The sequence below is a fragment of the Myxine glutinosa genome, chromosome 5 (assembly GCF_964187855.1).
Source record: "Myxine glutinosa chromosome 5, kmMyxGlut1.1, whole genome shotgun sequence".
Classification (NCBI taxonomy): Eukaryota; Metazoa; Chordata; class Myxini; order Myxiniformes; family Myxinidae; genus Myxine; species Myxine glutinosa.
In genome coordinates, this window is record NC_136265.1 from 71,814,717 (window position 1) to 71,828,663 (window position 13,947).

Genomic DNA, 13,947 nt, shown 5'->3' on the forward strand with positions numbered 1-13,947 from the left:
AATGGTGTTGAATCTTGCGGATCGTTTCCACTTGGGAATCGCCAAGCTTTACACAAAATTTGATGCAGTAGCGTTGTTCAAGTTTTTCCGTCATTTTGTCAAAAACGAAAATCCGACGGCTCTCACTTACATGTCCTCACTCATCGTCGGTCTGCCGTCGAATGACAGCTTCTGCAGGTGGGAAAAAATTCACGCATGCGCATTAGGATCGCCTACATACGTGCACCAATCAACGCCTCCCTAGGTTCTTTTTTTTACGCACGAAAAATAAAGGTCGGATACTTTTTGAACACAGTAGTAGGTAGAGAGTTTGGAGTGCAAGGAGTGCAAAAGGGAGATCTTAGAAAATATATATGAGGACCGCACATCAAACATTGGCATCCATTGCCGAGAATAATAAAATAATTATCAAAGTAAGGGAGCTTGTGTTTACTCAGTCACTGTCAGGTCCATTTGGATACATCGAATATTTCACCATTTTTAGCTCACCTGGACTTTAGTCCGGTGAACTTATGTGGTCAAGCAGGGTCTGCAGGTAAGTCAGTGAGTGATTGAGTGAGTTTGTAAACACTTCAGTCATTATCGCTTGAATCAAACACTATTTTGATTTTACTTGGCTAGAAGCTTCATATCTGGTGCCAAACAAAGGCGTATTGATTGCATCAAAATCTGCGCTCATTAAGAGGGTCTATGGGGGGTGGGAGGTGGGGATTTTGTCATCCCCCAAAATAGGTATTTGCTCTCTCTCTCTCTCTCTCTGAAACTGCACATACAATTTCGATTAAACTTGCCCACAACCTTCATCGCCGGTGATGTACAAAAGTTTGTTCACGGCATTAAAATATCAGGGTTGAGGGAGTCTTTGGGGGGTTTGTGTAACTTTTGTTCCTGATCCAGGTGAGCTTCAGGAGTCGCGGTCCTATTTTTCAATCCTTCACTTGGAGCTTCTCCATTGAGCGAAGTACAGAAATATGACAAATGTTCAATCTAATCTGAGTGAAATACTTGTCAATTCTGCAACATTTTGCTGTTTTGGTGAATTTTGAATGCTTTTTTTATTTGTCTTTCCAGTGAAACAAATGGAACTGGTTTCTTGTTCCAGCTGTTCCCAGTTGTTCTGCTCAGAAGTTTTAAATCATCACATGACACACACTGATTCTCAAAACAATGATGCATTTCACAGCGAGTCATCCATCCGCAGTTGCAAAAGCTGTACAGACTCTCTCAAGAATATCCAAGGAATTAAGAGACCATTGAAGTGTTCTGTTTGCAGTCAAGATTTTCTTTGTTCATCACATTTGCGTGAACATCAATGGATACCCACGGGAGAGAAGCCATTCAAGTGTTCTGTTTGCAACAAGGTGTTTGATCATTTGTCATGGTTAGATCAACATGAAAAAATACACAATGGAGAGAAGCCTTACAAGTGTTCTGTTTGCAACAAGGATTTTGTTTATTTCTCATCGTTAGATCTACATGAAAAAATACACCGTGGAGAAAAGCCACACAAGTGTTCTGTGTGTCACAAGGCCTTTGGTCGTTCATCACATTTGTATGAACATCAAAAAATACACAATGGAGACAAGCCTTACAAGTGTTCTCTTTGTAATAAGGATTTTGCTTATCCATCACGTTTGCACCGACATCAAAAAATACACACAGGCGAGAAGCCCTATAAATGTTCTGTTTGCAACAAGCGTTTTGTTTATTTCTCATCGTTAGATCTACATGAAAAAATACACAGTGGAGACAAGCCTTACAAGTGTTCTGTTTGTAATAAGGATTTTGCTTATCCATCACGTTTGCACCGACATCAAAAAATACACACAGGTGAGAAGCCCTACAAGTGTTCTGTTTGCAACAAGGGTTTTGTTTATTTCTCATCGTTAGATCTACATGAAAAAATACACAGTGGGGAAAAGCCATTCAAATGTTCTGTGTGTCATAAGGCCTTTGGTCGTTCATCAAATTTGCATCAACATCATAAACGACACACAGGAGAGAAACCATTCAAGTGTTCTGTTTGTAACAAAGATTTTATTTTTTCATCACATTTGCATCAACATCAAAAAATACACACAGGACAAAAGCCCTACAAGTGTTCTGTTTGCAATAAGGATTTTGCTTCTTCATCACATTTGCATCGACATCAAAAAATACACACAGGAGGGAAACCACACAAGTGTTCTGTTTGCGATAAGGATTTTGCTGCTTCATCCTATTTGCAGCGTCATAAAAAAATACACACAGGAGAGAACCCCTTCAAGTGTTCTTTGTGTCTTAAGGCATTTTTTAAAAGAGCAGCATTAATAATTCATCAAAAAATACACACAGGAGAGAAGCCTTACACATGTTCTGTTTGCAATCAGGATTTTGCTTATCCATCAAATTTGCAGCGACATCAAAAAATACACACAGGAGAGAAGCCTTACAAGTGTTCTGTTTGCAACAAGGCTTTTGTTCGTTCCGCAGGAATGAAAAGACATGAAAGAATTCATGCAAGAGAGAATATATAAACCTCACTATGAGACTGTTTTTAACACTAAAGCACAAACCTGAAGAGATAACGCCTGGCCCCAAAACTATGACAAAACGAAAGATGAACAAAATGTACTCTTCATGGAGTGTGTGTGTGTGTGTGTGTGTGTGTTTGTTTTTTTTGTCTTCAGGAGCTTTCTGATGTGAAATGTGATGGACCAAAATGATGATTATGATCTCGTGAGTTAATCTAATTAACTACAAATAACGCGGATGAATTCCCATGTTTCCAAACGTGTGATTTGTTAAGGTGTATAGAGCAGTTTGATAGGTCCTTCCAGGGCATGGCATTCTTATTACAAAATAAATGTCAAACAAAACAACAATAACAGTTGTATAATTTGGCAATAATAATAATTAACATATAACTCCCCCCCCCCCCCCCCCCCGCCCCCACATTCTCCGTGCGGACCAAAGCACATCTGGGCCTCGTGAAAGACAAGCTAATGCTCAAGCAACTAAAAAGTCAAGAAGTATCGAAAAAAAACAGATAACGTTTCACTTAAAAAGATTATTGAAGTCACAAAAACCCAGAAATGCCAATTCAACGTCAGAATAAAGTAAATAACTGATGAAATCAGACAACAATTATGATGAAATCGGTTCCAAAACAAACAAGTGAAGACCAAAGAAAAAGGACCCACAAACAAAATTGTTATACAACATGCAACTTGGTGTCTGTATGTCTATCTGTCTGACCGTGATACATTCGGCATTCATACATTCTGGTTGATACATGATACATTCGGATACACTTTTCCAATCCCAACCAAACGTGATAAGAGGGCAAGACGCACGTGATGGAGCATCTTCATTTTCTCCGTTTCCCATGGGATTTTCCACTTCAGGCGAAATCCGTGTTAAGGTGAATAGATAACTTATTGTGGCATTTTCCCAAGGCCGTTTTCATGCACCCTTGGCATTTGACCTTTTGATCTAAAAAAAAACAAAAATAATAATCAGCTTCTAGCTTTTGATTGGAGAACCAATGATGTGACCCAATATGCAAATTCTTTAAATTTGAAATGGATCGGATGAAAATTGGCATTTTTATGCAACCTTGACTTTTTGATCTTAAAATATGAAAAGAATCGGCTTCTAACTTTTAATTCGTGAACCATTTCAGTGATCCAAAATGCAAATTCTTAAAATTTCAGGTCAATTGCATAAAAAGTGTTTACTGCCGGACACAAACCACACACACATCTCGTTTTATTCATTTATATTCCTCACAATTCTACCACACACACACACACACACACACACACACACACACACACACACACACACACACACACACACACACACACACACACAAAAATCACACACACACACACACACAGACACACAAATCACACACACAAACCACACACGCATCTCGTTTTATTCATTTATATTCCTCACAATTATAACACACACACACACACACACACACACACACACACACACACACACACACACACACACACACACTTTGTATGACAGGAATTTGGCCAAGATGGCATAAGAGGAAGTTTTGGCTGTGCAATGAGACTGGGGACCAAACCCCGACATAGAGCCGGAGCAAAGGGGGCAAAGAAAAAGTGTGGCAAAAAGAAAGAATGGCGGTATCCTACTGAAAGAGGGGCAAGACCAGTTCAGAGAGAAAGACCAGGAGAATCAGGCACAAACCAAGGGGAAAAGAATGGAAAAGGCAGATGTTGATGGGCAGAAAGACAAGGGAGAGCAGCAGAATGAGGGAGAGGAGCATGGTGAAGATGATGAAGAGCTGCTTAGACTAGAAGAAGAGTGAGCCATCAAAATAGAAGAGATGAAATTGATAAAACTTTATCACATAGAAAACAATAAATGGACAAATATCTTAGTGAGGCGAACCAACCATTCAATGAGAAAAATGATTTCAATATCATCCACCTTGAAGGAAATCGATGTCGTCTGTTTCGAGCGGAACTCTTTATTCAAGAAAAAGTAACGGGAGAACAACACCAGAAGAAGAAAAAAACCCGGTCCTTCAAATAGAAACCAAATTCCAACTTGGAGACAGATTAGAGACACAAAGAGAGTAGTAGGGTCAATATACGAAAAAAAACTCACCTAACCCCAAAAAAATTGATACAAAAGGTTTTTCAATGGATTCTGGTACCATTGGGCATGCTAAATAACATACTAAAAATCTAGTAACATCTGACTTCTGGAAAGGGGTCATTTTCAAGATGGCGTCCAAGATGGCCGCCGGGAGCTTAAAATGGCCATATCTCAATTATTATTCAACCTAGAAATGTGGTTTTTGTGTCTAACCCTAGGTTTTCGGGCCCAAGGAATCCAATTGAATCAATAAAATTACCATCAGTTAATTATTTATTGACAAGTCCAAGATGGCATCCCAAGGTGACATCCTGATCTACTAAAATGGCTCTGTCGAATAGTAGTCAACCTAGAGAGATTTTTTCAGTGTGTATACCTAGGTTTAAGGCACCCAGGAAATCATCAAAATTACTTGAATAAGCACAAAGTAATCAGGTCATCCAGTAAGCCAGGTTTACCAGCCCATTAGGCATTTGTTGTCTTATACAGTTAGTCGCTATTCATCGTCATCCTCCGACTCCTCTGGAAGAAACTCGTTATGTGGATTGTCAAGCTTAGGTCGTGTCAATCCATTGAAAAACCTTTTGTATCAATTTTTGGGGGGTTCAACCATATATTGACCCCTCTAGAGCAACTGTGGAAGGAAGTGGAAGAAATACAACAGTTCAGGAAAGGAAAGACACCCAAGACTAACAAAGAGAGAATCCAAAGAATAAAAAACAAACACAAAATCGAAGACAAAGACATCGAGTGCTTGGGTGCTGAAAACACTCAAAATAGAAATGATAACGAGGAAGATAAAAAAAAAACTATGAAGAAGGAAACAACAGGAGAAAACAAAACCACATGTTTGAAAGTAATCAAAAGAGATTTTACTTTGAATTGGGGGAAAAATGGAGAATATATCAATTCCCCCTGAAAAAGAAAAACTGGAAAAAAAATTTAAAGGATTTTTTTAAGATCAAAAAGAACATAACAAGGAAGTAGAATGGATCCCAAACTTGGAAAAGAAGAAGCAACATCTCGAGAAAATGCCCCCATTGACTTATTGACGAAGACAAAATTGGAAAACAACTTCAAGAAATGCCAAACTTGGAAAAGAGGAAGCAACATCTCGAGGAAATGCCCCCATTGACTTATTGACGAAGAGAAAATTGGAAAACAACTTCAAAAAATGCCAAACTTGGAAAAGAGGAAGCAACATCTCGAGGAAATGCCCCCATTGACTTATTGACGAAGAGAAAATTGGAAAACAACTTCAAAAAATGCCAAGCTTGGAAAAGAGGAAGCAACATCTCGAGGAAATGCCCCCATTGACTTATTGACGAAGAGAAAATTGGAAAACAACTTCAAAAAATGCCAAACTTGGAAAAGAAGAAGCAACATCTCGAGGAAATGCCCCCATTGACTTATTGATGAAGATAAAATTGGAAAACAACTTCAAAAAATGCCAAACTTGGAAAAGAAGAAGCAACATCTCGAGAAAATGCCCCCATTGATTTATTGACGAAGAGAAAATTGGAAAACAACTTCAAAAAATGCCAAACTTGGAAAAGAAGAAGCAACATCTCGAGGAAATGCCCCCGTTGATTTATTCATGAAGAGAAAGTTGGAAAACAACTTCAAAAAATGCCAAACTTGGAAAAGAGGAAGCAACATCTCGAGGAAATGCCCCCATTGATTTATTGACGAAGAGAAAATTGGAAAACAACTTCAAAAAATGCCAAACTTGGAAAAGAAGAAGCAACATCTCAAGGAAATGCCCCCATTGATTTATTAACGAAGAGAAAATTGGAAAACAACTTCAAAAAATGCCAAAGTTGGAAAAGAGGAAGCAACATCTCGAGGAAATGCCCCCATTGATTTATTCATGAAGAGAAAATTGGAAAACAACTTCAAAAAATGCCAAACTTCAAACGCCCAGGTTTAGATGGAATTTCAAATTTCTGGCTGAAACAACTTAATGCTCTTCACAATCACAACAACAGGACATTTAATGAACTGATCCAAGAGGAAAAGGTAGTGGATGAGTGGCTCGTAGAAGGGAACACCTTTCTCTTCCCAAAATGGGAGCTAACCCAACTTCCCCACAAATACCGTCTGATAACATTCCTACCAACCCCAAACAAAGTGCTGACAGGAATCATCAGAAACGATGTACCATCATCTGACACAGCAAGGAGGTTTAGAGGCAGAACAAAAGAGATGTAAGAGAGGTTGTTGTGGACCAATTGTCCACCTACTACTGAACAAGGCCATACTGGAAAATTGCAAAATGTGAAGAACTAAATTGTCCACCTCCTGCATCGACGATAAGAAAGCTTTTGACATTGTCCCACATTCGTCCGAGGTCGTGTGCACAACTTTCACATGGACAGTTCATTTTTGTTTAAACTTTTAACTACAATCGTTTTGAACTGTGGAAACTCCTGCTGTGTGACACTGTTTATGAACCTGACAACTCAGATTATGATCACTGATGTGTTTTGATTTCTGCTACACAAAAACGGGATCAACATTTTAAGGATATAACATTCCGTGGAACATGGTTGAAAATGGTTTGAATTCATCGTGATTTTTGTTTTGTAAAAATCTGTTTTTCACATTTTGATAATTGTGTCCATAAACGTCTTGCTCCAGTTTTCTGCCTCATTTCCCTTTTTCTATGACTATTCGATAAAGTTCCCATCCATCTTCACTGTTGGAAGTTCCACATCTCTTACCAACATTAGTTTCAACTTGGAAAGGTTGTGTCCAAGCGACTGGAGTAACCTCTTCAAGGTCGTGATTCATCCACCAGTTTTTGTTTTTATTATTCCACAGTAAACAACATCTAATTTCTTACACACTCCCTCCTGGTCTCCTTCCTCTGCTTCGACACCACCCCAGTCGTGTGAGGGTCACTGGTCAGTCTATAGCTGAACGTGAGGTCTTCGTGGCTGCAGGTATCTCATGCAGTGAGGTGTGGGTAGGTGGCGTCTCCATACTAACGTGGTGACAGCCAGGTTTTGTGAAAAGCTCCCTCTGAGTGTCCCCATGCCGGGCTTCCAGGTGTGTCAGTGTGTATAAAAGCCACTGAAAGTCAGGAAGAAAATAAATGAAAGAGTCAGACAGAACGAATAAAAGAACGAAAGTCAGAAAGGTGAAGAAGAAGCATCAGAGAAAATTTGTGGACATGTGGAAGAGGTGTGGTGAGAGAAAACGACTGTTCCCGTTTCTCCATGTACATCGTTCCTATAATTCAAGTATAACAGACGGAGGATTGCCAAGAGGCATCTAAGCACCGTATGACCACACGTGAGTAGAAATACACACACACATATTTTCGACACCCTCACTGTAATTCACGGACCAGTGTTTGCACGTGTGTTTGTCGCTCTACTGCAACGAACAGTTTTTTATTTATTTTTTCTGTTTTTTATTTTTTTGTAGACAAGATCGAGGCTCGTGAAAGAGCTAACATTAATCACACAAAAAGTCAAACCGACACACAAAACACAAAAAAACAAGGGGAGCGGCAGACAAGATGGGGAGAGAGGGGGAAGGACACAAACACAACATTTGAGAGCAGGGACATCGGGAGGACTTGGGGGGACCTGGGAGAGGTATAAAACATATGAACACTGCAAGGACTCTGGGGTGAATTACCGGGGGTAGAAAAGATCAAGGTTTTGGATGGGGGAAGATAAGAGATGGTGCTGAACAGCTGTTTTAAAGACCTGGAGGGAGGAGTGGGATTGAAGGGAGTGGGGGAGTTTGTTCCAGAGGCGGGAGAAAAGGGGAATGAAAAAGTGAAGGTGAGCAGAGACCCTAGATTTTGGCAGTTTAACCATAAGAGGGTTGCAGGCAGATCTTGTGCGACCTGAAGGAATATTGGGGGGACAGAGCACAGAGAGAGCTGGGGGAGCAATGCCGGAGAGGAGTCGGTAGAAGACAGAAAGACCACCAACCTGCCTGCGGTGAGTGAGTGAAAGGCCCTCGGAGTTGACTTCATCGCAGGAGATTCCAATGATTCTGAAAGCTTTGGCCTCAACAGCGTAAAGCCGAGCTAGGTGTGAGGCAGGAGCACCATCCCAGAGGGGGGAACAGTATTCCATTGAGCTGCGGATGAAAGCCTTGTATGTAGTGAGGAGCTCAGGTGTGCCAAGGAAGGACTTCGCACGACGGAGGATGCCCAGTCGGCGACTGGCTTTGGAGGCCAGCTTGGAAATGTGGTTTTCCCAAGAAAGATCATGGCAGATAGTGAGACCCAAAAGCTTGAGCGACAGAACTTCTTGGAGAGGATTGTTGAGAAAGTCGATGGGAGGGTTCTCCAGTCGGTCCTTTCGGAGAGACATTGTAAGAGTGTGAGATTTGTCAGGATTGAAAGACATGTTCCACTTGTTTGACCAGTCTGTGATTTTGTCCAGGTCTGCAGAGAGTGAGGAGGCTGCAGACTGCCGATCTCAGGGATGAGGAATGGAGCGGCAGATAGTGGAATCATCAGCAAAGAGATAGAGAGGATTTTCCAGAGAGTCGGAGAGATCATTGATGAAGACCAGAAATAGCACAGGGCCCAGAACACTACCTTGGGGAACTCCAGCCAGAACAGGAAGGGGAGATGAGAGAAATCCATTCAGGGCCACACGTTGCCTACGACCAGAGAGGAAGTCCACAAGCCATGAGTGGAGATTTCCATGAATACCATGGGAGGAGAGTTTGGTGAGCAGAGCTGGGTGCCAGACCGTATCGAAGGCACGTGATATTTCAAGAGAGACAGCTCTGATTTCCTGTTTGGCATTGAGGACCTCCATCCATTGTTGAGACAGCAGAAGCAACATGTCCAGAGTAGAATGACCTGGTCTGAATCCAAATTGATGATCAGAGATCAAGCCATTGGAGAAGAGGAAGGATTTGATATCTGAAGCAATGATGGATTCCATGACTTTGCTGATAATTGGAAGCAGGCTGATTGGTCTGTAGTTGCAAGGATCTGTTTTTGCACCTTTTTTGTGTAAAGCGGTAATGTTTGCTGATTTCCAAGATGCTGGCAGATGACCTTGAGCAAAAGAGAGGGTGAAAAGAACAGAGAGAGGGTGAGATAGAGCGGCAGAGCAGGATTTTAGGACCCGTGGGCTGATGCCATCTGGTCCAGTTGCAGAATCAGAGTCGAGGTTTGATAAAAACTTTTCCACCTTGTTAGGAGAGAAGGACACACAGAGTCCAGGAGCAGTTGGGTTCGACTGGGAAAGGTGGGAACAGAGAGAGATGGGTTTGGGACACAAGATTTTGAGGCAAACACAGAGTTGAGGCATTCGGCTTTGTCACGTGCGGTGTCAACTGTGTACCCATTTGAGGTAAGGGAGGGGATGGAGGGGGAACAAACACCAGAAACGGATTTGACCAGACGCCACCAGGATTTGGAGGAAGGAGACAGGTGTGAGAGTTCAATCTTGAGTGTGGAGAGATCGTGTTTGCTGGCACTCCTGAGGGTAGACACACACTTGTTTCGAGCTTGGTGGAAGGAACTGAGATTGCCTTCAGTTGGATTTGCCTTCCAAGATGCAAAGGCAAGTTGTTTCAGGGCAACTGCCTCACCACAAGATTCAGTGTACCATGGACGGGAGGAAGGGTAAGACAACTGAAGACGAGATGGGATAAATCTGTGCATGAGAGAGAGCAGTTTGCTTTGGAAGAATTCCCAGGAAGAATTGATGTCAGAGGCATTAGAGATGGGAGACCAGTCCAGATGATTGATGGCTGCTTGCAGACCGTGCCAGTCGGCCTGAGTGAAATGCCAGACTCGTCGGCGCTGAGGAGGCTGTCTGAGAATGGCCAGAGAGATGTCCACTTTAACAAGCACATGATCAGAAGAACCGATTGGAGCAGAAGAAGAGCAGCAGACATTTGCAGGGAAGTTAGTCATAACCAAGTCCAGAAGAGAAGATACTCCATTGACTGAGATCCGGGTCGGGAAATTGACAGATTGTGTCAGTCGCAATGAGTCGCAGAAGTCCTTTGCTGAGGTGCCACGGCTGGTGAGAGATGAACCCACACCCAGCCACCTGGCATGATGACAGTTGAAGTCGCCACATATGAGGAAGAGAGAGTTTGGATGAGTTGATAGAAGTTGGTGCATGTTGTCCGACAGCGAAATGTAAATGGAGTCATCACTGTTTGGAGGACGGTACAGAACACATATGAACAAAAGGTGGGAGCGGAGAGGAAGCCATAGCCAGAGGTACTCCTAGGGGTGGGGTGGAGAGAGGGCAGTGCAGGGAGAGTGAGGAAGAGAGTTTTTGATAAAGATAGCCACCCCACCACCAGGACGAGGCTCAGGTCTATCGTACCGGAGGAGGGAGTAACCAGGAAGAGATATTAAGGAATCAGAGACATCTTGAAGGAGGAAAGTTTCTGTTAAGCAGATCAAGTCTGGATTGTCAGAAGCAACCTGAATGGAGAGATCAATCAGGTTTGAGCGAAGGCCCCGGATGTTTGAGGTCCATACCGTGAATGAGGAGAGAGGGGGAGCATCGGGTGCAGGACAGGGGAGGGGTAGGGTCAGATGAAGGGTGAGAGGGGGATGTAGGAAGAGCAGTTGATCATGTGTCAGAGATTACAGAAGAGTTACAAGAAAGGGAAGGATGAGGAGGAAGAAAGGTTTGATGGTGATGGGATGAGGCACAGTGAGGGATTGTTTGAGGGGGGGGCAGAGGAAAGTAGAAGGTTGGGGGAGGTGGAGGTATGACATAGAAGGGAGACGAAGTGGGTTGGAGGCAGCTTTGAGAAGGAGGTGGGAGGAGGGAGAATTTGGGAGGGATGGTTGAGGGGGAGGGGTTTGGGGAGAGTTTTGAATGGGAGGGGAAAGGGGGGAGTTTAGGAGGGGAAGGGCAAGGGGGGAGTTTATGAGGGGAGGGGCAAGGGGGGAGTTTATGAGGGGAGGGGCAAGGGGGGAGTTTTAGGAGGGGAGGGGCAAGTGGGGAGATTTTGAGAGAGGGGCAAGGGGGGAGTTTAGGAGGGGAGTGGCAAGTGGGGAGATTCGGAGGGGAGGGGCAAGGGGGGAGTTTAGAAAGTGGATGATTAATGAAAGATGAACATATATAACAAATTGGGTTTGTGATTTTCAAGTTGGCGATCCGTTTAAGAACGATGGAGGAGGGGTAGAATTAATGAGAATTTAGATTACTAGGACGTGCCCGTACGTGGGTGCCCGTACGTGCGTGCAAAAAAACATGCGTGCAAACAACAACAACAAAAAAAAACTTTGAGACCACGTGGCAGTAACGACCACAGAACCCCCCCCCCCTCTATTTACATGAAATGGTTTGGTCCATTCGCAACGACCACAGAACCCCCCCCCCCCTCTATTTACATGAAATGGTTTGGTCCATTCGCAAAGCCAAAGCGAACGGCGAACGGCTAAATCGCCATAGCTCGGTAACTACTTCTCCGATTAATATGAAACCTTGAAAAGGCACATCCTCGGGTCCCCAGCAATATACCTGGCAAGTTTCAAGTATATCGGACCCGTGGTTGTCGAGAAACAGCGGTCACAGACACACAGACACACACACAGAGATTACTGGAATTATAGATAGATGGAGTGATTTGGAATCATGAGATTGAATATTTTTTGGAAATGGAATGAGTTAAAGAGGAAATTGAAAGGAGCCTTTTAAATAAGAACAAGTACAAAAAGTTTTAATTAAAACAAAAGCCGCGTCGATGTTACACAATGCCTAGATGCAGCTGTGCCTATAACGTCGATGTTATAGGCACAGGACATTCCTATTGATTCGATTACTTGATGTTATTTTTGTGCAAAGTGAAAATATATCTCGGCATTTTCCCGTGTGTGGCGACACGTGAACGAAGCTATGCTCCTCTCTCCACATTATTGTGACGACGTATAAATTAAATATTTCATCGTGACGATTGTCATCAAATGGACGAATTTTTAATATATCTCGGCATTTTCCCGTCTGTTATTTCGGGCGGTGTATGACTGACCATGCCGCGATTTAAACAAAATATATATATCTCGGCATTTTCCCGTCTGTTATTTCGGGCGGTGTATGACTGACCATGCCGCGATTTAAAAAAAAAAAACGCAATGGACTTGAAGTTACAGGCCTTTGAGAATTCATTTCGTTCTATAAAGGGCAACTTTCATCGGATTTTCTTCCAGTTTTTTTTCAACCGAGTCTAAATCTATGTCAGCGACTGTGAAAAATGAAATGATATATCGAATTTGATTTGAAATAAAACTGTGTGAGAGAGGAAGACACCACGGGCCTACAAAACAGGCCTCAAAGCTATGCGAGTTAATAAAATGGTGGATATTTGTTTATATGAAGCCTCTCCCACAATGGGTGGAGCTATGGTTCCCAGAATGGGTGGAGCTTTGAGGTTTTGTCTTCTCTGCAAGAACAAGAAGAACAACAACAACAACAGCAGAGGGCACTCTATTAGCAGCGTCTGCGACGGGGCTAAAAACAGCGTGTTGTAATAAACCACTAAATAAAACACTGAAGGGGAAAGTTTAAACGTATTTAAACAGAACTGTGAAGAACAATCTTATATTCACAAAAATACCAATGGGGAGAGGAAGCCTTGAGCGACGACCACGAGTCACTTGAACAGGGCAAAAGGTGGAAGGCAAGGGGAAAATGGGGGCGGGGCGAGACAGCACACATGGGCAGAGGCAAAAGCACACGAGGAGAAAGGGAAATAAGTTTTTTTGTTTGTTTGTTTTTTTCTGGGGGGGGGGGGGGGTGTGGAGGTTACAACGTTAGACAAATAGTCGATGTTAGGTGAAAGTTTGGGGGAGAAGGGAAAAATAAAAAAACCAAGCAAAACCAGCGAGGGAAGAAACAAACTTCGATGGGGGAAGTCTGAGGCTGCAAGACCTCACACCCCGCGCGACAAACAAACGATTAATTTATGAAAGATAAACACCGAGAAACATCCAAGGGACTCACTATAAGTTCACACGCCGAAAGATAAAATACAGTTCCGACAAAATACAATTGTGAACAGACTTAACTTTGAAAACGTGGAGACCGTGTGGAGCGTCGAAAAATTCGTGACGTCGTCTCGAGATCTCGCGAGTTCTCTCCCCCATTGCATCCAAACTTGGTACATAGGATCAGCATAACCCCAATTAGTGTGATGGGTTTTTTTTTATCATTGCCCATGGTTTCCAGATAAGGGAGGTGGTGAGTGCGTTCCCAATTCTCCATGTAAATGTGTATCGTATATTGCCGACTCCAGGTGGGAGAGGGTATTAAAAGTCTCCACCCTTTACAGTTTACAGTGCAGTAATTCCTGTTACCACGTTTTCTC

At 42.7% G+C, this 13,947-nt stretch overlaps 1 protein-coding gene across 1 annotated transcript in view; it reads left to right on the forward strand.

Annotated features, from left to right (window-relative positions):
- The window catches only part of LOC144892129 (uncharacterized), a 75,890-nt gene that overhangs the window by 14,235 nt on the left and 47,708 nt on the right, over nt 1–13,947 (forward strand). The window contains exons 2-4 of the mRNA XM_078777349.1: nt 1,072–2,498; nt 7,264–7,370; nt 7,513–7,568. Of these exons, the coding sequence (XP_078633475.1) occupies nt 1,072–2,498; nt 7,264–7,370; nt 7,513–7,568 (1,590 nt within the window). The remainder of the gene's footprint in view (nt 1–1,071; nt 2,499–7,263; nt 7,371–7,512; nt 7,569–13,947) is intronic.